Source organism: Urocampus carinirostris, chromosome 11 (assembly GCF_059441175.1).
Source record: "Urocampus carinirostris isolate Australia breed hairy pipefish chromosome 11, RoL_Ucar_1.0, whole genome shotgun sequence".
In the NCBI taxonomy this organism is placed as follows: Eukaryota; Metazoa; Chordata; class Actinopteri; order Syngnathiformes; family Syngnathidae; genus Urocampus; species Urocampus carinirostris.
This window is the reverse complement of record NC_142359.1, coordinates 12,291,800-12,319,673: the sequence shown is the minus strand read 5'-3', so window position 1 is coordinate 12,319,673 and position 27,874 is coordinate 12,291,800. Positions and strand designations below refer to the sequence as shown.

Sequence of the window (27,874 nt, the reverse complement as noted above, 5' to 3'; positions counted from 1 at the left end):
CGGTAAATAAATCCCAGCATACACCGCGGACTACTGGGCGTTCGGGGGAAAATCTAGTCGAGGGCTGCAAGTTAGTTGGAAGACTTTGCGACTTAATATTGACACATAAATAAGGCGCACTGTATTATAAGGCGCATGGTCAGCTTTTGAAAAAAATAAAGGCTTTTAGGTGCGCCTCATAGTGCGGAAAATACGGTCTATAAGCTACCCCTAAGACTGCCCTAACATATCCACATACTAAGTAAATTGAAAATACTAATCAAGCATGTACCTAAACATCAATAATCATTCCATTAAGTAGTTAAAAAGACTAATATACGGGTAAAAAGCTAAAAATCGAACATTTTTCAAATATTTACCGTACTTTCCATCAGGGCTTCAGTGGAAGACACCCGTCGATCATTTTAGTATTTAGAACACCTTTATTCCTTTAATCCGATCATTGATGTCACCGATTTGTACTTTTCCTCATCACCAGTTTTGGGAATAATGCAGTTATCAATAACACAGTTAGAAAGTGACGTCATTTTTTTATTAAAGGGGAAGTATTTGTTCTGCCTTTGCAACGCCATTATCGTTACTGAAGGTCAAAAGTGGTTCATTATTCTGTCTCTTCTTGGGGGTAAAGATGATGAGCAGAAGCTCCTCGGTCAGCCTTTTGGCATATTTATTCACCAACAACACCATACACGGCTCTCATTCAACCTAACACAGGAGCCATCTACAATAGCTCAAAAAAATGTGGTGCATATATGATGACGTCACAATTGAGAACCCTATACCGTAATATCACGAGTAAGAGCACCATTACGTTTAGAATACTCAAAATCTCATTCGGGGAAAGTGGTGTAAGATTCTTTGTTAGTGGTTCCTGCATCTTTACACACTAAATGTTCCAAAACTGCTGCTCTTTCCTCACTGAGAAACGTTGTGTCTGTTATCATAGATAGATGGTATACACCACAGGTGTCAAACAGGCGGCCCGCGGGCCGGATCAGGCCCGCTAAGGGATTGAATCCGGCCCGCGAGACAAGACTCAGAGAAGCGCAAGAGAAAAACAAGCTGCAGGTTGAAATATGTCAACTTGATGTTGCCAAAGCCAGGTGTCTCTCACAAAGACACTGTACTTGTATTTATTTCTCTCTCTCTATCTCCCTCTCTTTCTTTTCTACCCCTTTTCTCCCACTCTGTCTCTGTCTCTTTCACTCTCTGTGTCTCTCTTTTTCTCTTCCTTTGTTGCCCATTGTCTCTTTCTCTCTGTGTCTTTTAACCTTTTTTGCTCTAACTTCCTTTTTTCCTTCTCTCTCTCTCTCTCTCTCTTCATACCCTTCGCGCTTTCTTTTCTCTTTTCTCTCCTTCTGTCTTTTTATTTATCTTTGGATTTCTTTCTTCCTCTCTTTTTCTTTTCCCCCTCTCTCACGACTTTTTATCTTTTGTTTCTCACGCTCTCTCCCTCTCTCTCTTTCTTTGTCCTGCCCTCTCTCCTTCCCCCCCCCTCTTTCTCTTATTTCTTTATCTCTTTTTCTTTCTCTTTAATCTACTAGTCCGGCCCCCGACAGAATGTTTGTTCGATCGTGTGGCCCCCGAGTTAAGATGAGTTTGACACCCCTGGTATACACGGAGGGCAAGAGGGGAAAGGGCGAGGGACGTGAAGAAAGGGATTGAATAGTCACTGTATATTGTTTTACTGTTGACTTTGGTTGTGAACGAAATATTTGAAGTGCAGTTGCCTATTCCTACTTGACCAGTTGACTCAGGTTGTTGGAGTTTGATTTATTCATTTTAGACTGCATGTGTTAAATTCACTTTATATTGTTGAATTGTTCACTTTTTTTGTGCAAAAATATTTGAATTACAGTAGCATATGTCTAATTGGGCAGTTGTCTAACTAGCGATTGTGATTTATTCTATAGAGTGAAATTCACTTCATATTTTTTAACAATTGAATTTAGTTGTGAAAACATTCCTGAAGTACAGTAGGCGATGTCTACTTGACCAGTTTTCTCAGGTTATGAGGGTTCGATTTAATTTATTAAACTCACTCTGTATTGTTTACGGCTTATTTTCATTGTTTACTGTTTTGTTTGTTTTTTTGCACTTCAAGTGTAGGATAAATCTGCTGGAGGTGAGGTGCAATGAATATCACAATGTTCCAGAACACTTCTCTGTTCTTCTCTATTCAACCGACTCAAATACTGCTCGAAAAATGTCAAACCATTTAAAGTAACAGAAGTAGTAACTTTCCCTGGTAACTAGTTAATTTTACCATCGAGTCATTCAGTTACTAATTCAGATACATTTTGGAAGTAGTAATGAGTAACTTTAATTTTTTTTTTAAAGTACCGTAACTTGCCCAACATTGCTCATCACTAACTTGCTTGGGACCCATTATTATGGAAAAAAGGAAAATAGAAAATAAACCCAACAAAATTATAAAAATTAGATGAGGTCCCTCTCATACACACTGAATGACTGCAAAGGAAGAGAAGTGGCAGCGGCGCATTATCGCCATCAACTGTCAAGGAGTGGAATCAAACCAGTTTTTTTTCTCTTTTTTCGCAAAATCTTGCCAACGCAAAGGCTCGTGACTGGCTGAAAAGGGGCTTGCCATCCACTCTTTGGCCACGACGCACCAGTTTTTTTTTGTTTTTTTACAGTGTGTTACGTGTCCTTGAATAAACTGTTTTTAGTCAATAGATTAGTTAATTGTTGTTGCATTTCAACCAGATAATATTATAAAACATATTGAGTGAATGATAGAAAATAATTATCATTTTTTTCTTTGAAGTAAGTTTAGCACACTTGTGCTAAAATAGAAACTAAAGGCTACAAAAGGTGTCTGAATAATTCAGGCTTCTTTCATTTCATGTTCATGTTATGGGGATTTTTACACAAAAGTATAAAAAGTATCTTTTGTTCTTGATGAAAATTCAAGGTTACTGACAGGGCAGTGAGAAAATATTGATTTAGTTATCTCATCCTATTGTAATATATTTGTTAGGTATTCAGCGGGTTTAATTCGGTTCACCAGACGTTATGCGTCATTTCATGCATCCATCTTTCCATTATCTGCACCGCTTATCCTCAGTAAGGTCGCGGAGATGCTGGAGCCCATCCCAGCTGTCTTCGGGCAGTGGGCAGGGGACACCCTGAACTGGTTGCCAGCCAGTAACAGGGCACACAAAGACAGACCCACATGCTCATTCAAACCTAGGGACAATATGGCCAAGTCAACCTGACAAGCATGTTTTAGGAATGCCGGAGGAAAACGGAGTGCCCATAGGAAACCCACTCAGACAGAGGGAGGACATGCAAACTCCACACGGGAAGCTGCTTCAATGGAAGACACCCATACATCATTTTAGTATCTTGAAATTGTTTCTTTAACTCATTGATGTCACCGATTTGCACTTTTCCTTCCCCTCATCACCAGTGTTGTGAATAATGCAGTTATTAATAACTTAGGTAGTGATGTTATTTTTTCTTTATTGGGGCAATTTGAGTAAGTATGTGTTTTGCCTAGACTTGAACCCTGAACCTCTGCAACGAGTGGCTGCGGACTAACCACGCACCCACCGTGCCGCCCTGCGTCATTTTAAAAATGTTCAATATTCGATCAGTCCAGCCCTCGCCTGGTAGCCATATTTTTCATTTGCCCCTCTGTCCGTTTGACTATAAACCCCCTGGATTAGGTAATTTAAGTTAAAACAGTAAATGACTATAGACTACCACTCTCAAAATCAAATTAATCATTTATTAATTACTGGTTTGAGTCATATAATGTTAGAAATTTGGCAAAAAATAGCATGATTAAAGTAAAAAGTAAAAGCAAATGAATGGGGTCGGGCCAATAACATCTGCATGCAAAATAATCCCCAATAATAGGTGGGGATGACCAAAACAAAAGAATTTTGAGGGAAAAAAATTAGATTAGAAAATTGTGACCAAAAAATCTAGTTGCTTTCAGACATTGGAAAAAATGTTTTTAGAATTAGAATTGTCAACATTGTTTATTGCCATCGATAACAACATAGTCAACATTGTTTACAATGGAATTAGACATGTCACTTGTTGGAATAATGTACATAAGTTATTCAACTTTACTATAATTTATGTGTGTTATATGTTTGCTTGTGAGATATTGTGCTTACAAATATAGGATATTCTCTGGGCAAAAGTCTTCCACTACACCCTGGCAAGAGAGAATAAATGGTGTTACAGTTACAGATTTGACCTGAAGGCCAAGGATCTTTTCCTGAGTATGTTGGAAGAGAGTTAATCAGTCACAATTCAAATAAGTTGTTGTGCAAGAACTGGTTTTAAACTGGAACATTTAACCTTCAAATGCATTCTTCTGTTCAGCAGTCGAAACCACCTAGTAGCTAGAGCGTTCCTTTTCTGAATAAAAGGCTGAGGTAAGGTTGCTTTGGAGTGAGTTGGAGGAACTGTAACCAAAAGCAGTTTTCCGTTCGCTTCCCTTGCAAGTAAACCATACACAATTCTCTGTGTCTTTTTTGTATACAGGTTTTTGTTACAAGTGTTGGGTTGAACCTAACATCACTCCAGAATATAAACGGACAATACAGACTAAGAATAGAGGATGTTATTTAGATTTAATAGAGCGATAGTCGGTCTTCTGTCAAACACGGCAAAAAAAAAAAAACACGTTTTCGAGTGAGGCACAGATATTTAAAGAATTTCTAATCCAAAAACATATTAATCATATTGAACAATTATACAGAAATAGTTTGTGTTTAATTTGACAATAACTGTTTCACTTTCTCCCAAAAATAGAGACATTTGAACCAAGATGAAGCGTAATTCATTCAAAGTTGGAGACTCTGTGCGTTGTCTATCGTTTATACCCGGCTTAGCTTCACATCAGAACAACAGCTGGCACACACATAAGAAGAAGCGTACATTGCAGGAAAAAAAGAAAATAATCGTTTTTAACTTGGCACCCGCCCCGGAGCATAACAAGATTAACCCTATTTCTACGTCAATGGCATTTACAACAAAATGTTGTAATTCCCAGCATCCGTGATGACCTCTCCTCCCCGACTTATCGCCTGGCAACAAGCCTGCACAGCCAGCGGAGGAGAAGAAGATAAAGGCTGAGCGCCGTCATTTTTTAGCGGACGGAGTGTCCTTCTCAGTCCATGAAAAAAAAAGGAGGGATATAAAGACTATTGATGAAGAGACTGAATCATTTCTTTATCATCTCAAGCAATATTGGTCGGCGTGAGTGCGGGGAGGAAAATGTCTGACCAACTGCTCAGAGATCAGACAGGCGCAACGGAGGCTTGAATTAAACGCAGAGATGCCATCCTGGCCTACAGTCTTGCCGAACAGACAACCACACTCAAAAACGCTTTGATCAAGCTGAAAGCAGACATCTACAACAAGTTCGTCAACAAAACCAACGTCCTCAACGTCAAAGTGGAAACTATTGACTGACAGTTGGACCGGTTTCATCGGATCGAGACTGACTTTATTTTTCTTATTAAAAATTCGTTTTAATCATAAAAACTAATCAAAGACAAATTTAGGACATTATCCAAACCAAGAGAGAGATTGCAGGGATATAAGAGAGAAAGAGTTCTTGAAAATAAGATAAATAATATCCATTTATTGAAATCTATACTATAGACTGTGTCAGGCGGAAGGAAGACAGATCACTTGCACTCGTTTCTTGTTTTTTATTGGAAGGAAGGAATGACAAGGCGTGATTCTTCGATCCGTTGTTTGACGGATTGACGAAGCTTGACAGGCGGGTAAGGCTTGGCGGGAATGGTCGTGGACGGGCGTAATCGTCGTGTTGTTGGTCGGGGCTGGAGAAGAAGGGTGTCGTCGTGTTCGGAAGAGTGATCGGGAGTCAGACGGGCAGGGCAGGTTGTAGCCAAATTTGGAAACGGGTCAGCAACGGAGATCAAGTAGAAGAAAACAGGAGGCAGGCAAAGAGTCGGAGGTACGGGCTTTCTGAGCAGATGGCAACAGGTAGCATAGTACAATCAGACAGCCTGTTTCCGGAAGCTGAGGATTTAAATGGACAGGGTGCGCCAATCAGCCGGCCTGGCTGTTGGCGCCAAATCCTGAGCACAGGTGTTCCCGATCCGGGTGATTGTGACAGACTGTACATGATCAATTTTGATTGTTCATGATTATCTTGTGTCATGATGAGATGTGTTTTTATTACATATAATACCTTTTCATAAAAAATGCATTACATGATTCAGTATAGTGTGTATACTATATTGTCAATGAGATGGGACCAACATAAGCTCCCACCTTTTTGCCGTCAGCCTTTTTTTTTTTATTTGGTTTGTCGATGTTTAAAAAGCTGTTGATTTGGAATTCATTCACCTTGTATCTGATGATCATTGGAAAATAAAAATGGCTATGAATCATGGCCAGAGATATTTCAATGATTATGCTATATGTTGAGGGATTGCATTGGCTGTTATTTAATGTGTGAAAATAGCTCTGCTGATGTAAAACAGCAGACTGATATCGTGCAAACAATGTTTTGACACATATACAGTCTATACCAGGGGTCTCAATCTCAAACTCACTTGACTTGAGTTTTGGCCAAAATTGTGTTTTCCACGAAAAAAAGTTTGCATAAAAACAGCCCTTAATCACTAGAAGTCTCAAATGGTTGTACAGACCACAGATTATTGCAAACCACAGACTATTATTACACCACACCCTGATCTAAAACCTACATGAGGGCAAGCAAAAACTCAAAAACCTCAACATGAAGAAAATGAAGAAACCTTGAGAAGGGACCGCATATGAGCAATATTTTGTTTAATTCCCTATGCAAAATGTCTTCTTGTTTCTCTCTCCTTTAATTTAGTTTTTTCTTTTGTTTCTATTTTTTCTTATCTTGCATTCCTTCCTTTTCCCTACCCTCTTTTCTTCTTTCGATTTATAGTTCTTCTTTTTGTCTTTTTCTTTTCAAAATGCTGGGCAAAGAAATGAGTAGAAAATGGTGCAGTTTGGTCACAGAGTGTCTACATTTTGTAATATTCTTTGTGATTTTGTAGCACTCGTTTTCAGTTGCACAACTGATTCCAGCAACATTTAGTGGTCAAATAATACTCACTGTGTCTTTAACTTTCATATTAAGGCGAGAACCTCAAATTATATCCACAATTGGCTCCCGGCCCGCTAGCCTGAGATCACTGGTCTAGTACTGTATGGTGTCTAAAGTACCTGTGACGAGGGACTCTTTAGGTACCCAACACACAATCTCCATAAACCACACTTTTTCATGCCAGACAATTAGGTCATCTAAAGCATCCAAGCATGAGCAAAGTCATCATGTAAGGCTTTAGAGACCTTCTTATTAATCTACGTGTACAAGTCAGAGCCAAATGCATGTGAATGCAGTGGCTTTACAGTATAGTCAGAATATTTATTTAGTTTTGCCTTCAAGACTGTCTTCATTCCTATAACTTGTGCACCTTTAACATCAGACATTTAGGTTTTCCAACAGACTTACCATCTCTGCACACTCATGGCCAACAACAAAGTGCTCTTAAGTGGCCACACCAGAGCAAAGTTATTGTGCACATAGTGGCTTAAACATCAGACTATTTAGTTGCTCTACTAAGACTATCTTTATGGCCTTACCACACTCATAGCCAGCAATGAAGCACTTTACAGTATCCATGCACGACCAGTGGCTTTCATTAGTTTCCTCACTAATACTCGCCCTCCTCGTCTTTATGACCTGTGCTCAAATGTGGCCAACAATGAAGCACTCTAGAATGTACACACAAAAGCAAAGTGCCTGCGCATGTAGTGGATGGCTTTGTTTTCAGAGTTCTGTCTCAAAGACTATTTGTGTTTATCTTTATGACCTGCACACAAGTATGCCCTAAGATGAGGCGCTCTAGATAGGCGACGCCTGTGCACACAACATCAGGCGTTTCGGTTTTACCTTCAAGACTTTTTGTCCACATCTCCACGCACACTCGTGGCCAACAACGAAGCGCTCTAACATGGCCACACTCAAGCAAAGTTCTATTGCAAATGGTGGCTTTAATGTCACACTTTTGTTTTTCCTGCCAAGACTCAGCCTTATCTTTATGATCTGTGTACACGCTTGGCCAACAATGAGCCACTCTACAGTATCCAGGGATCAGAATGGAGATTTTCATTTTCAGCTGAAATAGCCAGCGTCCAGGAATAAACCAGGGCTTCCACCCCTTTTCTCCCACTCTGTCTCTTTCACTCTCTGTCTCTCATTTTCTCTTCCTTTGTTGCTCTTTGTCTCTTTCTCTCTCTTTGTCTTTTTAACTTCTTTTGCTCTAACTTTACTTTTTTCCTTTTATCTCTTTTTTCTTTCTCTCTTCCTACCCTTCGCGCTTTATTTTCTCTTTTCTCTCCTTCTGTCTTTCTATTTCTCTTTGGATTTCTTTCTTCCTCTCCCTTTCTTTTCCCCCTCTCTCACGATTTTTTATCTCTTTTGTTTTTCACGCTCTCTCCCTCTCTCTCTTTCTTTGTCCCACCCTCTCTCTTTTTCCCTCCCTCTTTCTCTTATTTCTTTATCTCTCTTTTTCTTTTTCTTTAATCTACAAGTCCGGCCCCCGACAGAATGTTTGTTCTATCGTGTGGCCCCCGAGTTAAAATGAGTTTGACACCCCTGCTCTAGAATGTACCAACGGAGGAAAATCCCAGTGCGTGGCTGTTTTTGACAAACTTTAGTTTTGCCTCCAAAACATTTCATCTCTATGACAACAATGAGGCGCTCTAGACATGCCAAGTCTATGCACGGATTTACTTAAATATCAAATGTTGGGTCATGTTTATTTGTATAGCCCTTAATCACAAGAAGTATCAAAGGGCTGCACAGACTACAGACTATTATTAGACTGTCCCTTGATCTAAATCCTACATGAGGGCAAGTAAATCCTCAAAACTTGGTCATTATATATTGTAATCATTAATAAGGGAAGCAAATATGTTAAGGGTTTTCCCTGTGAGAAATTTTGCCGAGATCTCTGCACACACTCAAGGCCAACAACAAAGCGCCTACTAAAGCATAATTCTTATGCAAATGTTGGCTTTAATATCATTCAGATTGTTTTTCACACTGACTGCGCACACTCGTGGGGAACAATGAGCCACTCTACACCATTTATGCAAGAACAAAATATCAGTTGTTTTCATGTCAAACGTTTGTTTCCCCACCAAAACTCGTAGTATTTGAGTGACAGTGACACAAGCTGGAGGCACTTTGGCAGTCAGCGTTCATTTATTTTGTAATTTGGTTAACGGGGCAGCGCATTAACTCCATAGGCGGTCCTGTCATTCGGGAAAATCGCATCGACCGAGTACACAAATCCGCCATCAGCTTTGATTGGGAAACGGCGAGATCGGAGTGCAAAGGCCGGCGCACGATCCGATGCCGCTAATCATGACGAATAACTCGCTGGAGATTGTTGTCAGCTTGCCCGTAAGTGGGTGTCGGCCATAACACTTTCTCACTCCGCAGACTGACAGCGAAGTTTAATCACCTCCGACGGGCGATCTCCCGGACAGCCGGCCCCTCCGAGACTGCTGAGGTCTCACCTGACACAAATAGTTACCAACTCGTCACATTTTTCCTTATGGCTCCCATTTCCTACCAATGTCACGATAGGGCTGAAATGCTTACCAAAAACAAGTAGATTTAAGGCTACTTTCTAAATCTTCAATTCCATTCCTGTCAATGTTGTCGTATTTTGCATGAGAAATATTCCCAATTTGTTTAATCCAAAGGAATCGGATTTTCATGAAGTGATGATCAGTTGTTTTACCTGCTGCGCAGATTTCCCTGTCTATAAACATGCTGTGCCTTTAAGAGACAATTTAACTATGTAACTGCTGTTCCTTCAAATAATTCTTAAGAGTTCAGTTTTGCGGAAATTTTGACATAACACTGCATGTCTCAGACTATGCTTTTCTCTTTTTTTGTGTGCATAATTGACTAAGTATGGTAGTTTTAATATAATGTGAATTATTCTCGTAAACAAAAAAAAAAATAACTTTGCTACCTGCAATGAGGCACTGTTCAACATCCATGCAAGACCAAAGTCAATGTCCATGCAGTAGCATTCATGTCGGACTTTTTAGTTTCCCAACAAATAGTTTTGTCTCATCTTTTTGACTTGCGCACACTTGTGGCAAACAACGAAGCACTTTAGACCATCCATGCATAACAAAGTATCTGTCCTCATATGATTTTTTTGACATTTTATGAAAAATATTCCTAAAATATTTCAATAGGATCATATTAGTAAATGAATATGATTTTATTTCAAAGTACATGTTTCTGCCCTTAAACATGCTATGCGTTTAAGAGACAAGTTGACGATGCCATTGTTAAGCCTTTAGACATGCCCATTTTTTTCTTGACATGTTCAGTTTTGCAAAAATCATGACATTTATGACACAGCATGTCTCAGCCTCTGCTTTAACTCTTAACCAGCAGAATTTAATCTGTATTGTAGTTCTTCATTCAATACTTATGTTTGAATTGTTAAAAAAAAAAAATCCTTTGTGAACTTTAATGGGGCACTCTGTAACATCCATGCAAGACCAGAATCTTTGCCCACGCTGTAGTGTTAATGTTGGACTTTTTGTTTCCCTACGAACACTTTGGCCTTTTCTCTATAAATCCTTGAAAAAAAAAAACGCGTCACTGTCCAGCATCAATTCAAGACCAAAGCCATTTCCCTTCTATGTTTTTCTCCTAGAATTTTTGGAATAAGGTCGTATTCAAAAATAAATACATGTTTTTTTTACCTACTGATCTGATTTCCCTGCTTTTAAAGATGCTGTGCCTTTAAGAGACAACTTGACGGTGTCATTGATCCTTAATGCATTTTTCCTTGATGTGTTCAAGTTTGCAAAAATCATTATTTTCGTGGCAGAGTGCGTCTAAGGCTCTTCCTTCAAGCAATCTTTAAACATATTTGACTCTATTAAGATATTTCTTCATCCCACAGTCAGGTGAATCATTCTCTTGAAAAAAAAAAAGAATTTATTAATTTGCTAACTTCAGATTTGTGAATAGGTGTTGCATTCCTGTTGACATTCTGTGTTGAAAGGTACTTGCAGATAGTTGAACCTGGTTCATTAACTCCTCCAAAAATGTTTTCGGTTAAGATTAGAATTGCTTAGATTCACTTTCGCACATTTAAGCCACCCAAAGGTTGACAGGTATGCATTTATTTCCTACATTTACAGTGGTCACCACTTTATTCATAACATCCCGAAATAAGCGCAGTCAGATTTGGAAAACATGCTTTTAATTTTATGCTTGAGTAGTTACAACTTTTCTAACAGTTTCTCAGGACGTTGAAATCACTTTCAATGTAACCAGCGTCAGCTCCCTCCGCGATGGTTCAAAGGATTCCGATATTTACATTGGAGACAAATCTCTAATTAGCTGTACTCTCTCTCTCTGTAATTAAGAAGGTCTGGGGAATTATATTTCCCCTCTGTTTACAAACACAGCTTTTCTTTTTTAATGTGAAAGCTGACGGGAAGATTCATGGTTCATTTAGGGATCAGTTTCTGTCCCAGACTGCAACTGGAATCCGACTATTTTCTTAAACCCTCCCCCTAAATAGCATCTAAATATGCAAATGATCTGACAATTTAAAAAAGTGAAGGCGATACTGGGAATTTTACCTGAAATGAGCTGGTAATAAATTAGTAACCTCAAGAAGTTGATTTTGATCATTTTTTGAGGTTTTGCTCACATCACCAAATGTCTTCTTCCTCCGTTGGCCAGTTAAGTTGAAATAATGGTATGATTTATGAGTGTCCTTGGTATATCTCTCCCCGTTTGGCCAGAGCCTGATTTGTCAACGTCATGGCGGAACTATTAACACTAAAAACCAGTCTTGCTTTAGTGAGCACGAACAGTGTTTCTTGTACAAATATGTGACTTGATTAAAGCAATGGATATTTTTAGTCAGTGTTTCTCAACGTTTTTTGAGCCAAGGAAAACTTTCTTTGTTAAAAAATCTCGAGGCACACTGTCAGTTTAAAAAAGTTTAGAAAAGAATTCCCAGCACCAATTTCACTTTGTTTAAAGCTTATATTATCATTTATTTTTATTAATATTATTGTTATTATCTATTAATTGAAAATGTAAAGTATTTATCATTTGTGGTCACTGTGGCTCAGGAGATAATGGGTTATTTTGGTCATTCATTTTGCTGGTTTATTTTTGTATGTTAAACAAATTTTGCTCATTTAAAGAAAAAAAGGGTGGGTTTATCCCTTAACCACTAGGGTCGTAGGGGCACCATTTTCTGTGGTGTTTCTTGGGCAAGTACAGCCTGGTGGCACCCATCCCTCTCCTGGCCAATAGTGTTCTTACTAAAAAAAAAAAAAAAATACAATGACAAAATGTGGTTCCTGTCAAATGTACTTACCCAATGAAAAATGAATGCTGTTTATGTTTGGACTTCTGTTATAAAAAACTTAAACCGGTTTTGATCTCTTTTGAAAGGTAACACTCTGATGTTTTATCTCAGACTGAAATAATCACTGAAAGTATTGGTATATTGTATAAGTACATTTGAATTATCTTTTCCAGGAGGTTCGATGATATGCGAAAGTCCGCCATCTGTACACACAATGTCTCACCACATTGATATGATTAGCAATAAAGATATATCATCTGTATTTACCTCACTCTTCTTTCAATTTAGAAGCAAAAAAGCCACTAGAGCAGTATCAGGGTTGGGTAGGGTTACGGTACTTTAACTTGATTACTTTCAATTACTTTTGGATTGCTCCGATACCAAATATGCTAATAAAAAACAAAATAAACTAAATATGAATAAAATCATGACTCACAACACGTGGTAAGCTTTCTCTCCTGGCTTTGATCTCTTTGATCTCCGGCAAAACTAACATAAAATGCGACAGAAACAAAATGAAAATAAATCCAAACAGCTTGCCAACATCATTTTTGCCGTTCCACGTATTCCGTTACTCCCCAAGCCTGCACAAAATTTACTAATTGTATTCATATTTAGTTTCTTTTGTTTTTTATTAGCATATTCGGTATTGGAGTAATCCAAAAGTAATTGAAAGTAATCAAGTTAAAGTAACCCTACCCAACCCTGAGCAGTATTAAAAAGACATGCAGCTCTAAATCTAGAGGTTGCTGACCCCAGCCATAGGTGCAAAAATCTTGATTTTCTTCTATGGGACTAACATGTGCAAGAAAAAAATATGTAGGGATCCACGGCCCACATTTAAGTCAACAGGAACAAAAACACCACGGTGCTAGCAGTCTGCCATAATGACCCAATTTACAAGCTGAGAACATTCCCAAAGATAAATTAAGACGAGCGAATGATCGTCTCCTCACGGTCGTTCTCCGCCTCGCTTTGAAAAGGACAAATGTTTCCTGCAGTCACTCTAGCACTGCATTGGTATTCCGATCTCAATTTAGCTCCTAGCCACTGCGCGGCAATCCGACACGGAGCATGCAGACGGGAGGCCGGGAAGACGGAAAAGCGACCCGGGCGAGGAGGAGGAGAGGAAAAGGATGAAGGGAGGAGGAAGACAGCCTAGCCGGCGGTGACATCATTCTCCACGCTAGAAAGGTTGCCTTCCACAACAGTTGTTCATGCGGCAGGAGGGATGGAATCAAGCCGGGCTGCTTTAAGGTTGCCCCACGTTGCCACTCAGGGGCCTCAGTGGCAATCATTGGTTACCAGATATGATTTTGTGATTGATCCTAACAAAATTGAACATGTATTTTTCACACTATATGGCGCAACAGACTATAGGGCGCATGGAATTAAAATTACAGTAAGAACTAGCGTTGTATTGTTGGCCTGGAGAGGGGTGAGCGCCACCAGGCTTTACTTGACACATCACATGGAATGCCCTGCCCTTGGAGATAAGATCTGCAACCTCAATGGAAGTTTTTAAATCAAGGTTTAAGACACACTTCTATTCCAAAGCTTATGATTGATGCCCACCTCATATTCTGTATTGTCCTGTCTTTTTCGGACTACCTGCCTGGTGGTGATACGAAGGAGAAGGACGATTTTAGATGAGTCAGCGGACCAGCGTTTGACCTGAAGCATGTCAACTCCTGCATGGACCAGCTGGCAGGGACGGGAAGCTGCGTCGTGGCCGTCATAGACTTTCTGGACTAGTTTGCAGGCTGGGGGCGTCGTTGCTGTCATGCACTTTCCGGACATATTTTCAACATGTTACCTAGTGCTTATTATGTTTGTGTATTGTAATGCTAAATGTAATTCACCCTGGTCATCCTGAAAGGGGGATTACCACTTGTGAGGTCCCTTCTCAAGGTTTCTCTTTTTCTTCACGCTAAGGTTTTGAGTTGTTCCTTGCCCGCATGTTGGTTTAAGATCAGGTAATTGTGTCATTGTAATCCTGTGCAGTCCTTTGAGACATTTTTGTGATTAAGGTCTGTGAAAATAAATGTGACTTGACTTGACACAGAAAACGGTGCCCCTACAACCCGAGTGGCTAAAGGAACCAGCCAGCCAGCCACCACCCATATTTGAATTAAAGTACCGTAAATTCTGGATTATAAGCCGCTACTTTTTCCTTAAACTTTCAACCGTGCGGCTTATTTAGTGATGCGGCCAATTTATGTAATTTTTCTGACGGCCGCCAGCGGCGCTCGAGTGCAAAAGGTAAGATTTAGACCGGTGGAATATATGCGCCGAGGAAGACTGCAACTTCTTAGCTTGTGCACAAATTAAATTGGCGTAGACATATCCTCATCATGCAAATTGCAAAAAGAAAGGCACATGACGCAACTTTCAAGCTAAACGCAATGGAGCAGTCCGACAAGGCAGGAAACAGTGCTACTGCACGCAAACTTTACTTTGCGAGTGTGTTGCTAGCGTGTTTTGGAATAAGGGAGCGTGGGACAACGTCTATATGACAAAGTCTATTACCCATACTGAAGGAAGAGACTTATTGACGTCAATTATAAGGAGGAAGATGAGGATGGTTTGCCGCGGTTTCTACATCTACGGTAATTTTTTTTAACAGACCCGTTTACTGTGTCGCGAGCGTGTTTTCAGTAGCGTTTTGCTACCCTTCACAGGCACGGTTTGGGATGAAAGTTGTAATATTATTATTAAAGCTTTGAAAACTCTCTCGGTGTACCGTATTTCTTTGTAAATATGTGTAACCATGTATAATATGTATTTGCAACTGTATATTTTTGCAATGTATTTATTTTAGAAACTTGTCCGATATGTTTTGCACGAGCAAATGAGAAAGAAGGGGCAAGCGCGGGCTGACGGGAAGTGGAGTAAAGGTGAGACGTGTTTGTGGACGCGGCCGACAATAGTGGATATATATTTTTCCCACTCTTACCTTTGGAAATATACCCTTTTTTCCTTGGATTACTTTCAACGGGCACCCGGACTCTGCAGGTCTGCATCAAATCTTAAGTACCAGTATCATTTTCCATTCATTTTGCCGGCTGTAATTTTTGGACTGTGTCGGGTATGGGTTAATTTTGTGTTTGTGTTGCATTTCCTCAATGTGGGCGCATGCGGCTAATATACAGGTGCGGCTTGTACATGTACAAAATCGGTTTTCCTCCCGAAATGTGGTGGGTGCGGCTTATAATCAGGTGCGCTCTATAGTCCGGAATTTACGGTAATTTATTTCATACAACATAAATTGACATTATGTACAAAATGTGGTTACATTCCCTGTCCCAAAAAACAGTTTCTGTAGCCAGGGATCGGCAGGCTTTGGCTGATACCCAGCTCTCGACGCACCCGACCCCTTTGGGCCCTGCCACAGGTAGTGAGCCCATGGGAAGAGGGACCCACGTCGTCCCTTGGGGCTGTGCTTGGCTGAAACCCGTGAGAGAATGCCCAGCCACCTGCCGGCCTGGCTCCAGAGGGGGGCCCCCTGGTAAATTTAGGACCTTAATTTTTGGTCGTCACAAGGGGTTTATTATCAGAAATGTAAAATGTCATTTAAGTTCTCACAATACTTTTCATAGTTCTCACACCATTGATGTGAACTTCCCTAAGGGGATCAATAATCTAAATCAAAATCTATACTTACAGAACGTTATAAGCAACACCAAAAAGATTTGCAATTAGCGTTCAAAAGTTGGCGTCTGAGCTGACATTGAAGTTCAAAACACAAAAGCCACCCAACACACATTTTATTGATTTAAAAATGTCCTCTGTGAAAAATGGTCAAACGTAAATAGCTGATTTTAAATCGGTTTTAATGCAAGGTTCTGCTTTTGCAAGTACAGTCATGACTTGTTTTTCGTGGGGTGTGAATATGACACAGGCCTTTTCAGACTCTTACCATGTTTAGGCTAAACTAACAAAAAACAAACATAAAAAAACCAGGGACAAGCATGAAAATAATCTTCACCCCTCCTTCTCCCTTCCCCGCTTCCGAATGTGTTGCGAGTCCCAGAACAGCGAGGCTAAAAGTAGGATAAAAGCTTATCGGTGTTGGGGGAAAAAAAGATATAAAAGCTCTTTGAATTCATTTAGGCATTTTTAAAATTTAAGTAAATATACTACTTTCACTTTTTTGAGGCCATTTCCAACAACACACCCCACCTTAACTAATAACTGCTGGGCTAGTTGATGAAGATTGACAGCTGCAGACACAGTCCGCAGTTGTTTTAGTTGTGGGTCAGTACGTTACTTTTCTGGTCTTTTTTTTTGTATGGATGTGAATGAGTTTAATTTTATGGCTGTGTAAAGGGATTACAAAAGACCTTTATTTTTTCCCAATAAGGCATAGAACGTGTAGTGTTCCTCCGCACAATCATGCAGATATGTTCCAAAATATTCCATGCGCCATGGATCTCAAGAAAAACAGACGCAGATTGTAGTAGTCAAGAAATACATGCTGCTCATTTCCGATTGGAGTAATTGAAAATGTGCTTACTGTTTCGTTGTGGCACTTCTGACCGTTTTGTCCGAGGTGTGTACTTTGACATCAAAAGCTGTTTAGGGAAAGTTTACCTGGCATCTTGTACATTTTGTGTTTCTTTTTTGCCTTCGCCTCCTTTTAGGTATGTGATTGTGGCTTTTTCTTTTGTATTTTCCCCACCTGTGTTGCAATTAAAATAATATTGTCTGGTTAGCTCCCCGTTAGTGTGCTGGCTCCCGAAGGCTTCCAGTTTTGTTTGGTCTAGGTTAGCCTGTTAGCAGTCAGCTAGCTGGCCAGCCTGCTATGCTCTTTTTTTTTCCTCCCGGATGGGTTCGTGTTTGTTGCAGTGGTATTTATTTTGTTTTTGGCTCACAGTTATCCTTGCTTCTTTCTGCAAGTTTCGATCAGCCAGCCTCTCATTTTCTTCCAGCAGTCGATCACATTTTGTCCTCGATTGCATTTTGCTAGCCTGCCGCGATCATTTGTTATATTCATTCCTGGGTTCAAATTTGTTGTTGTGGTATTTTTTTGGTTGTTGTTGGCGCCCTGTTACCCTGGCTGTCTACAGCATGCTTTTGGTTGGACAATCTCACGTTTTGCTTGATCGGTCCAGGTTGTTTTTTTAGCAGCCGGCTAGCCTTCCGTGTCCTGGCTGGTTTAGCCCCGTGTAAGCTCTGTGTGTGTTATTTTTGCCAGTTTTCCCCATTTTGGCTGCTTGCCATTTGTTGTACCATTGCTGCACCTACCTGCAACACAACGCCTAGGCATTCTCCACAAAAACTCCCAAAACTTTGCTTAAAACACAAAAAACCTTTTCGACTATTTAACATCCAAACCAATATTGTGATTGGCTTGTTAGGGTACTGTTCTTCACATGACGTCAGAGCTCAGGCAGTCAACGATGAGACAGTCTTCAACAACAACGACTTTTTTCGGAAAATAATTAAAAATATATGGACGCTACCCTACTTACGACCAGTTGACTTGCAAAAAAACGATACGAACATTTTTTTCGGGATGACGAAAAATCTCCGGACATTGCTGTAAGTTAGATTTTGTATTATGTGCACCTTTTTCCGAGTAGAGGACAGTACTGTGGTTCTTCTTTCCACTGCAACGTGCGTGTGGTGGCGCTGTGAGAGGTCACCCAGCATCCACCCGGAAGAAGAAATCCGGCTTCTACTAGTTCTTGTGTAAACACATTATGTGTACCGTATCTCTAGCTGTGACGTTTTTAATGTTTAATATCTCGTACATCCATTCAATATGGTTAGTGTAAAGTGTAAAGAGGCGAGCCGTTTCTTTTCAAATTAAAGTGGAATAAGAAAGCTTGATGCGGTTGAGAAAATGGTTGGATCGCTCGTTTTCGTCCACTCTCCGCCACGGGGGAGGACCTCTTGAAGCCCATCTTCCTAAAGTTAAACTTCATCTTTATAGAGCATATCATTTTATGAAATGTTTAGTTTTTTACTACAAAACAATTCAGGTTACTTATACAAGCATTAAACATACTTATATAAACCATAACCATAAACATACACAACATAGCACTGAAGCAACATACGAACAAATTCAACTTACGAACGATTGTCTGTAGCCCATCTCGTTCATAAGTAGGGCAGCGTCTGTACCAATAACACAGTATATATAGATATTATGCAAAAAACAAACTATGTTCTCACATTGTGTATGCTTTAAAATGTGCGTCCGCCCTTTAATAATGCGGCTTAAAAACCATAGGAGCTTGAACACAAATACAATTTATTTTCTTCCTTAAATTTGCGCGTGTGGCTTTTACTAAGGTGCACTCTCTAGTCCAGAACTTGCATTACCGTAAATTCCGGACTATAAGCCGCTACTTTTTTCCCTAACTTTCAACCCCGCAGCTTATTCAGTGATGCGGCCAATTTATGTAATTTTTCTAACGGCCGCTAGCAGCGCTCGAGTGTTGCTACCATTAACTGCCCTGTCAAAGCTATATTATAATTATTAAAACTTTGAAAACTCGGTGTGCCGTCTTTCTCTGTAAATATGTGTAACCCATGTATAATATGTATAATATGTATTTGCAACTGTATATTTTTGTAATGTATTTATTTGTATTTATTTTAGACACTTATTCTGATACGGGTGAATGAAAAATGAGGGGCGAAACAAACGCGGGGTGTCGAGTTTAAGTGGGGACCGCTAAAGGTGAGGGACAGACAAGGAAAGAAGAGGGGGTAAAAAGTTGGTTAAAGAAAAAGGAGTTGCGTGAGTAAATGTGTTCATCGGATATATTTTTCCCACCCTTACCTTTTGAAATATACACTTTTTTCATTGGATTACTTTCAACGGGACCTGGACTCTGCAGGTCTGCATCAAACCTTAAGTACCGGTATCATTTTCCGTTCATTTTGCCGGCTGTGATTTTTAGACTGTGGACTTTAACGAAGGACATTTAGTTTCAATCGCGGGACTTGAAGTCGGGTTTGGGTTAATTTTGTGTTTGTGTTACATGTTTAAATGTGGGCGCATGCGGCTTATATACAGGTGCAGCTTGTGTATGTACAAAATCGGTTTTCCTCTTAAAATGTGGTGGGTGCGGCTTATTATCAGGTGCGCTCTATAGTCCGGAATTTACGGTACTTTTCTGACTGAAATTTTCGTCAAGAAATTACAAAAATATTCACACGTGTGAAAACGTCACTCATCCGGGGGTGACAGAGTATTTTCTTCCTTTTATCGGTATCACACCGATATTTTAGAGAGATCTGAGTGCGGTGGTTGTGGAAGTGCTGACAGTGATATGAGGTATTAAAAAAAGAAGAGATAAGTGGAATGAACAGAGTAAGTGTAAGAGAGAAAGAAAGAGAGAATCTCGTTGAGAGGTGAATAAGAGATGGAGAACCCAGATAGCCTTGAGAGGGGCGAGTGGGGCGAGGGGGGAGGCAAACCCGGCGAGGTGGATGAATGTGCAGCCGAGGCACATGCACAGAAGATATGGAAATGGGATGTGTCAGGGAAAAAAGGGAGAGGGGGCTGAAAAACACAAGAGGGTTTGACAAGAGCCGACAGCGCGGTAGCAGCTAAAGAGACAACAGACGAGACGGAAAAAAGACGACCGGGATGTTCGATATCGTGCGAAAGTCCGCCATCTGTACCTTTTTTGACACTCATTGCTTAAGTAGCCTGGCTTAATTCCATCCCTTCAATGATGTGGTCCAAGAGAGTGTGTCATGTTTTTAAAGCATCACAAGCTTTGTCCAGGGCAGCACGGCGGCGCAGTGGTTAGCGCTTGTGCGGCACAGTTCATGTCATGGGAACCTGTCGTGGGTTCAAATCCAGCTCCAGACTTCCTGTGCGGAGTTTGTATGTTCTCCCCGTGCTTGCGTGGGTTTCCTCCGGGCACTCCGGTTTCCTCCCACATTCCAAAGACATGCATTTCAGGTGAATTGGCCAGTCCAAATTGTCCCTAGGTGTGATTGAGCGAATGAGTTGTCTGTCCCTGTGTGCCCTGCGATTGGCTGGCAACCAGTTCAGGGTGTCCCCTGCCCACTGCCCGGAGATGGCTGGGATAGGCTCCAGTCCCCCCGCGACCCTAATGAGGATAAGCGGTGCGGCTAATGAGATGAGATGAGATGAGATGAGAAGCTTTGTCCAAACTTTCCATCTTGAGGTCTTAAAATAGAAAAATACAGGGATGCAAAGGCTAATCACACATAATTTTGTATTTTTTTTTTAATTTTCACCAGGAACTTTCAGCCCATCCCCGAAGCCAGGGGTAGGGAACCTATGGCTCGGGAGCCATACATGGCTCTTTTCATGAGTACGTATGGCTCCGAAATAAAATGTAACCATTGAACATCTCTCCGTGGTGTTCCAAAGTCAAGTGATTTTATCCCAATTTTGGTCTATATAAAGCCGAAGCAACTTAATGCCGAAGTTTGATAAGAAACCATTTAAACTGATAAATAAGAACGCTGGCAAACGACTTTGATTGGGTGAGCAGTACAGGTGGGCGGATCCATGCACACAGCGCAAGGCACTTCCCTTTCTTTCTCTCGCTCAGTGAAGTCCACACCCAAAGTGAATATGACAATATGCTTATTGTTTGCAGTAATTTGTGACATTTTTACAAAAGAACTTTGCATGCACATTGTTTTGAAACCGTTAAGCACAAATTTCATGGGAAAAAAAAAATCAACACTCTTAACTGACGGTGGAAGACAAATTGTAAATGGCATATTTACTTTGATTTGGGACACAGGATTTGGCATTATTATTATTTCATACATTTGATTAAATCATCAAATGACACACAGTGAAATAAAATGTGCTGAAGAATATGCTTTTGTCTAGAGAGCGTGTTTGGCAGTTTTTTATTTTTTCAATTTTGGCTGAAAATATATGATGGGGCTCTCTCAATTTATTTTTAAAATATGTTTTGCTCTAATGGTTCTTTGGGTCAAAAAGGTTCCTGACACCTGCCCTAAGCCATTGGATTCAAACTCATTTTAGATCAGGGGCCACACAATAAAAAACCCTCTCCCCGGGCCCGGACTAGTATAATAATAGCATTAAAAAGTGCCTGGGTTGTAAGGCTGCGGATCTTACAGAGGCTCACAATTAAATTACGGTTACAAGTACTATAGTAAGACATGGAATCATATACCACCGAGCCTTGCAAAACATTTTTTTTTTCATTTGATTTTTTCTGACTTATTTTTTTTCAGTCACTATGATTCGTACTGTTTATCAAGTTATATGAAAAGAAAGTGGCAATTGAATTCATTTCCATTCATGATTTAATTCTGACAGATTCGTGACGACCAAAAATTTAGGTCCTAAAAAAAAAGCATTCACACATGGATATAACTGATTGGTTCAATGATTTAAAAACGCTCTGATTGTTTATTTTGCTTTTTTTAATTAAAATGTTTACCTGGATATGGAAACTTCGCTGTTGGATTTGGTATTTGGATTAAAGATTTTCAAAACTTCTGCAAAAACATCCATATTTCTTAGTTTAGTTTTCTATTCTTCTTATTTCTTTAACAATCGTGCTCGTAAATGCATTTTTATAGAGCTTTTCAAGTCAATGAAGACCTCCCAAAGTGCTTTACAATGTGCTTCATACTTTTCCCTTTTACATTAACTAACCAATAGCAGCATCAGCCATGCAAGGCAACTACCTGCTAACAGGGGCGTTAGGGATTCAGTATCTTGCCCAAAGACACTTTGACATATAACACAGAGAAGCCGGGAATCGAACCTGCGACCTCTTGATCCCAAGACAAGCGCTCAACCTAAGCTAATGCCGCCCATGCCTTGCTTCAGGTAAAATAACATCGGGTGGGTTTCTTAATGTCCTCAGGTTGATTAACTGTAGTAAGCAAATACGGCCACAGTGGGTGCCTTGCAAGTGGTGTCTGGCTTTGGTGACATCCAGTGGACATATTTAAAAATGTAGCTCATTTTTTTGTCTTTTGCCTCTCTTAGCATTGTCTTACAGGCCACAGAAAATTATGTGGCAGGCCACATTTGGCCTGCGGGCCAAGAGGTTGACACTTGTGGTTTACATCGTTGTCACAATGGGACAATATTGTTTCTGTTCTTTGATGTTCAGACCCTGAAGGGTCGATCTGATTTTAGTGACCTAAAAGGTTTAATAAAATAAAGGGCTCAGGGGAGGACCTTCAGAACAGTTCTTATCTAAGGGATTCTTGCACAGTCCTTTACTGTTCTCTTTGCAATTTAAAATTAATTGATGTCTTCTCTCTATTTTAAGCATCGAAAACATTTCACAATTCAACCTATAACTACCATTGGCAGTTAAGAAGTTCTATTGTCAAAGGCAGGCAGCTCCCTTACCTTCCTTGCAGTACTTCCCCTTGAAGCGGGTGTGGGTGCAGTCGCATTGAACCTCTCCATACTGGATGGAGCAAAAGCCTCCATTGAAGCAGGGATTCTGTTTGGTGCACAGGTACTCCAGGTCGCTCTGGATGCCCTGACTGTTGAGCAGGGTAGGTGGGGTCTCCCCAACCTTCAAGTTGGAGATGAGGCCGGCAAAGGGGGGCTCGTACTTGACCGTGCTGGAGGTGAGCGCCGACAGACGCACATCGGGCGGCACGCCGCCCACAAACAAATCGCTAACCACCGCCATCTCCTTGCGTTTGGACTTGACTTCTGCCACTTTGGTCTCACCGTCTACCATCAAGAGGGTCTCCCGGTAGTTGCGGGTGAGCAGGACCATATGCCAACGGTCGTCGCTGACCCGTGTTTCCATGTGCAAGACAGCCGGTTCGGCGCAATGGATGGCGAAGCGCAACTGTAGGCGGCCCTCAGCCACCAGAAGTTCCAAGAAGTCACAGTTGCCGCCGTCGTCCAGGTAGAGAACCAAAGCTTTGCTGATGTTGGTCTTGAGGCTAAAGCTCAGCTCGCCCACCGAGCCGGCCTCCCAGCGCCCGTATCGGGCCCACTGGCCTGGGGTTCCTCCGAACTCCAGGGCCCTCGCTCTGAATAGCAGGCTCACAAGAACCAGCGGCAGAAGTGGCCAGCATGTGGATCTCAAACCTCGATTCATCATTAAAGTTCTCGGCCTCTAAATGATGCAGAGATAGGACCTTTATTCTTTTTTTTTTTTTTTCGCTACAGTCAATATATTTGAAATGTGAGTAACAATTACTCTCTCTGAGAAAAAGCCTAGCAGGGGCTTTTTTTCTTCCAATTTTCCTGACGACTCAGCAGTTCTTTTCCTAGATCCTCCTGATCTAATTCTTTGTCCTTATCCTAACTCTCCTCCGCCTCTCCATCAGTCGGTGCCTCAAGGATTCGAGGAAAGGAATGAAAAATAATGGGGCGTGAACACGAAGGGGAGGCGATTGTTATGAAGACTCTCAGTCCAGAGTTCAGTGGACAGACATTCTTCTTTGTAGAAGGACGAATGAAGTGACCCATGGTAGACCCATCATGAAGGGGGAGGAGCAGGATCTGGGGAAGACACAAAGTCGGAAAAAAGTTTTTAATTTTCATGTACAACACATGAGATTTGCACTGCAAAAACAAATAAATCTTGGCTCATTAACACAAAGCTTGCTTTTCTGGTAAAAAAGAAAAAGAAAATAAATAGTAGGGGAAAAATATGTCCTTATGTATCGTAAATGTTTTCCTTTTGAGAATATCTCATCTCATCTCATTAACTGCACCGCTTATCCTCAGTAGGGTTGCGGGGGTGCTGGAGCCCATCCCAGCAATCATCGGGCAGTGGGCAGGGGACACCCTTGATTGGTTGCCAGCCAATTGCAGGGCACACAGGGACAGACAACTCGCTCGCTCATTCACACCTAGGGACAATTTGGACCGGCCAATCCACCTGAAATGCATGTCTTCGGAATGTGGGAGGAAACCGGAGTGCCCGAAGGAAACCCATGCATATTCTTCTCAAAAAAGAAAGAAAAACTGTATAAATACAAAAAAAATATGATAAAATACACTCGTGTGGGGTTTACCTATTTATTTTTACAACAATAGGAAAAACATTCATGCAAGTAGTTTTGATAAAATAAGAAAAAAAATGTGAGTGAGAAAAATCTGCCATCTCATCACTTTTGTTAATGTAAGTGTTCTTTTTATGTCTGATTTTTAGTAAAATGAGATAAACGTATATAATCATTGAACATGAGGATTCATGTCATCTGTGTTTTTAAATACAACAAATGGTAGCTAAATCTGCTCGTTTGAATTATTTCAATTTGTGTTTTACTACACTTACTACTACTTAAACAAGTTACAAATCAGATACTTTATTATAACGCTATCGTAACAGTATAGTATAGAATGCACTTTAAACGGCAAATGCGTTCTGTTACACTTTTTTTTATAACTTTTTATTTCTCACACACACTTTGACAGAGGTTTGATTTCTCCATCATACAGCAACAAAAATATATACAATTGACATACCGATAAATAACAAAAGAAACAACAACAAAAAATGTTAATAAATAAAATAAAAAGTGAGGTGTTTAGACATCAAGTAAAAATCTTGTGATAAGCGTCCATCTTTTCTTGAATTGATCTAGTTTCAGTTGAAGTCTTGCAGTGATTTATTTCCATAATGTACATTTGCTTTTTTTGTCTCTCCATTGTTTTGTGTCAGGAGGTTGTGGTTTCAGCCAGGACACTGTGATCATTTTATTTGCTTTCATATGAAAAAAAATAATAATAATTTCTCATATTGTCTCAAAAAGCAATTTTTACTATTTTACTAGAAAAAAAGTCAAAGTGAAAAACACAATACTTCATATTAGCATTGCATTCTGCTAAGAAATTATTTTTAACAAGAGGAGAAAAAATATTACAAAAATCAGGACCGTTTACCCTACAACAGGGTGTTTTTTTTTTCATCAGAAAAACAAATTCCGAACACAGTCAAATAAGATAAATAACATTGAAATGAGCAAGCTTTCTGCTAGTGAGGCTGAAAATATTCAGATATATTGTTGTTTTGTATATATTATATATATGCTGTTGTTATACTATTTTGGGGCAAACATATTCAACTCCGAATCAAATGGAATCGGCGGTAAAGTGGTGGCGAGCGAGCAGTAATTTGAATAAAACTGCCTGACCCTGAGACTTGGCTCGTGATGGCTTCGGATTAAAAGCGCAGGCGGGACGGACAGAGCGCCGTACGCATAATCTACAGCCCTCAGGCGTGACGTTGATTGAGGAAGACCAAGGACAACAGATGACTACTTCTCATTTATTTTCTTTTGTTTTGCATTTGTAGCTGATTTTTTTTGGTTTCCAATTCCATACCACACAAATCTCAGAGTTTCGCCAGAGGATCGACAACAGAATTGATTGATCCACAACTTTGTGAAATTGGTAGCAAAGTCAAAAAACCTTGGAATTTTGTCTTTGAGTTGAAGATATTGCTGGTGCTGGATTGTAAAGATATAGAATATTTTATAGCATGACCTTTACAGAGAAAAAATGTATAAACATTCTTCATTCTTGTTTTTGCATATTGCTGCTAAATAGTATTGCTCTATGTTCTGATGCTCTTACAACCTAGGCCATTCTACAACCATCATCTAATTCTTATGCGTAGTTGGGGAAGGTTAACTTTTTTTTTCTTGTTCATTCCGTTAAATGTCTGAAATGCATATTTTATGGTTGAAAAAAAGAAAGAATGCAAGAGGTCTCACTCATAGCAACGCTTTTGGAATAAGCATTTGGTTTTACCGTTAAAATAGTAGTTGACATGTTTGCCACAAACTGCTACCAAATGCAAAAAAAAAACAGATTTATGATTGTGAAATAATGTTCTTTTTTAGAATACAGGAGTATTTTTAGATCACCTCATTGATCAACAAAATATGATGTCAAGGTTAAAACTTGAGATTGAATTAAAGTAAAGAAAGAAACACACCCTGAGTCGGAAATTTAATTCATTGGAGGCGCATCCCACCTGAGCTTTCCCCTAGATCTGCTTCCAAGATTGGCCCAGGTAAACTACTAGCCCATTTATTTAAAACACAGGCGAAAACAACATGTCTGATTGGCTTAAACAGCATCACATGAATGTATGAAACTAATATAATTGGCTTGAACAAAATCATACTATTAAGTGGATCGATGTCATGCTAGTCGCTAGACGGCAGTCAAGCACAATAAATGAACGGTAAGAAAAGTGAAACTCGTGTAACATAAAAGAAGAATGAGTTACTGTAAAATCAAGGGAGAATATAAAGGGAGGCAAGCTTGCGACCAGACGTCCTGGCACTAAAGTAAATGACATCTTGATTAATAGTTAGCGGGCCCCAAAATGAAACAGTTGTTGTAAGGATAAAAACAGCACCTTGATATAATATTTGAAATGAAATGAAATGAAAATGAAATGATCTGCATTTATATAGCGCTTTTCAAGTCAATGACTTCCCAAAGCGCTTTACATTGTGCTTTACATTTCCCAATAGCGGCCGTGATCTGTGCAGCCATGTAAGGCGCTAACCTGCTTATTGGGGGTAATTGGGGGTTCAATGTCTTACCCAAGGACACTTCGACATGTAACACGGACAAGCCGGGATTCGAACTGGGATCCCTTAATCCTAAAACGATCGCTCTACCTCCTGAGCTACTGCCGCTTTCGTTACGGTTCTTTTGGGGTTAAAAATCGTACAAAGCCACATTCAAACCATAATCAAACTATAATTTATCTTACATATAATTAAACTCGGAATTTTCTTGGTCATTGATAACAACCTAGTGAACATTGTTCACAATATTTGACATGGTAGTCCAGGTTGAACACTTATTAAAGACATAAATGGGGATAAATAAGAGAAGAGTGTCGGGATAAATAGGCAGAATCAGGATTGTTTTATTGCTTGAATTTGAAAAGCAGTAGAAAAAAAAAGAACTGTAGTCCTACATATAAAACGTTAGTGTTGGGGAGCGAGGGATTAATAAGCAAACATTTTTTCAAGATACTGCGTGGAGACTGGCCTAAATTGTGAGTGCATCAGATTTCAATCGTGCAATGGAAAAGCTTTCGAAATACTCTCGAATCGCAAGTGAAACATGTCAATTTAGAGTGTCAGGTCATTGGCATTGAAGTTGATCTCTGAAACTGCTAATATTGAAGAACACAACAGGAGGCGAAACCAACAGCTGAGCAGACAAACATCGCAGCAACGCTCCGATCGCACTCTTCCCACCAGGGATGTCGATTCAGACCCGCTTTTCAAAGATTGTCCGCACCGAAGACAAAAGTGTAAATAGATGCGTGGAAAACCGCAAGACGACCAAAGTTCTATTGTGCCTGATTCTCGTCTCATGCAAGGGGACAGCTCTTTCACTGGCGGCGCGAGAGGCGAGTTGAGTGAAAGAGCAATCTGGGCACCCCGAGCAGACTCCTTGTCAAAGCGAAGCTGTGCGCCGCCTCGGGACCACC

At 40.2% G+C, this 27,874-nt stretch overlaps 1 protein-coding gene across 7 annotated transcripts in view; it reads right to left on the bottom strand.

Moving 5' to 3' along the window:
- Positions 1-27,874, bottom strand: part of nrxn2b (neurexin 2b) — a 631,720-nt gene that overhangs the window by 526,281 nt on the left and 77,565 nt on the right. For all 7 annotated transcript variants that reach the window (XM_088347971.1, XM_088347972.1, XM_088347965.1 and 4 more), the window contains exon 2: positions 22,786-23,904. In XM_088347971.1, coding sequence (XP_088204097.1) covers positions 22,786-23,500 — 715 coding nt within the window. In that variant the 5' untranslated portion in view covers positions 23,501-23,904. The remainder of the gene's footprint in view (positions 1-22,785; positions 23,905-27,874) is intronic.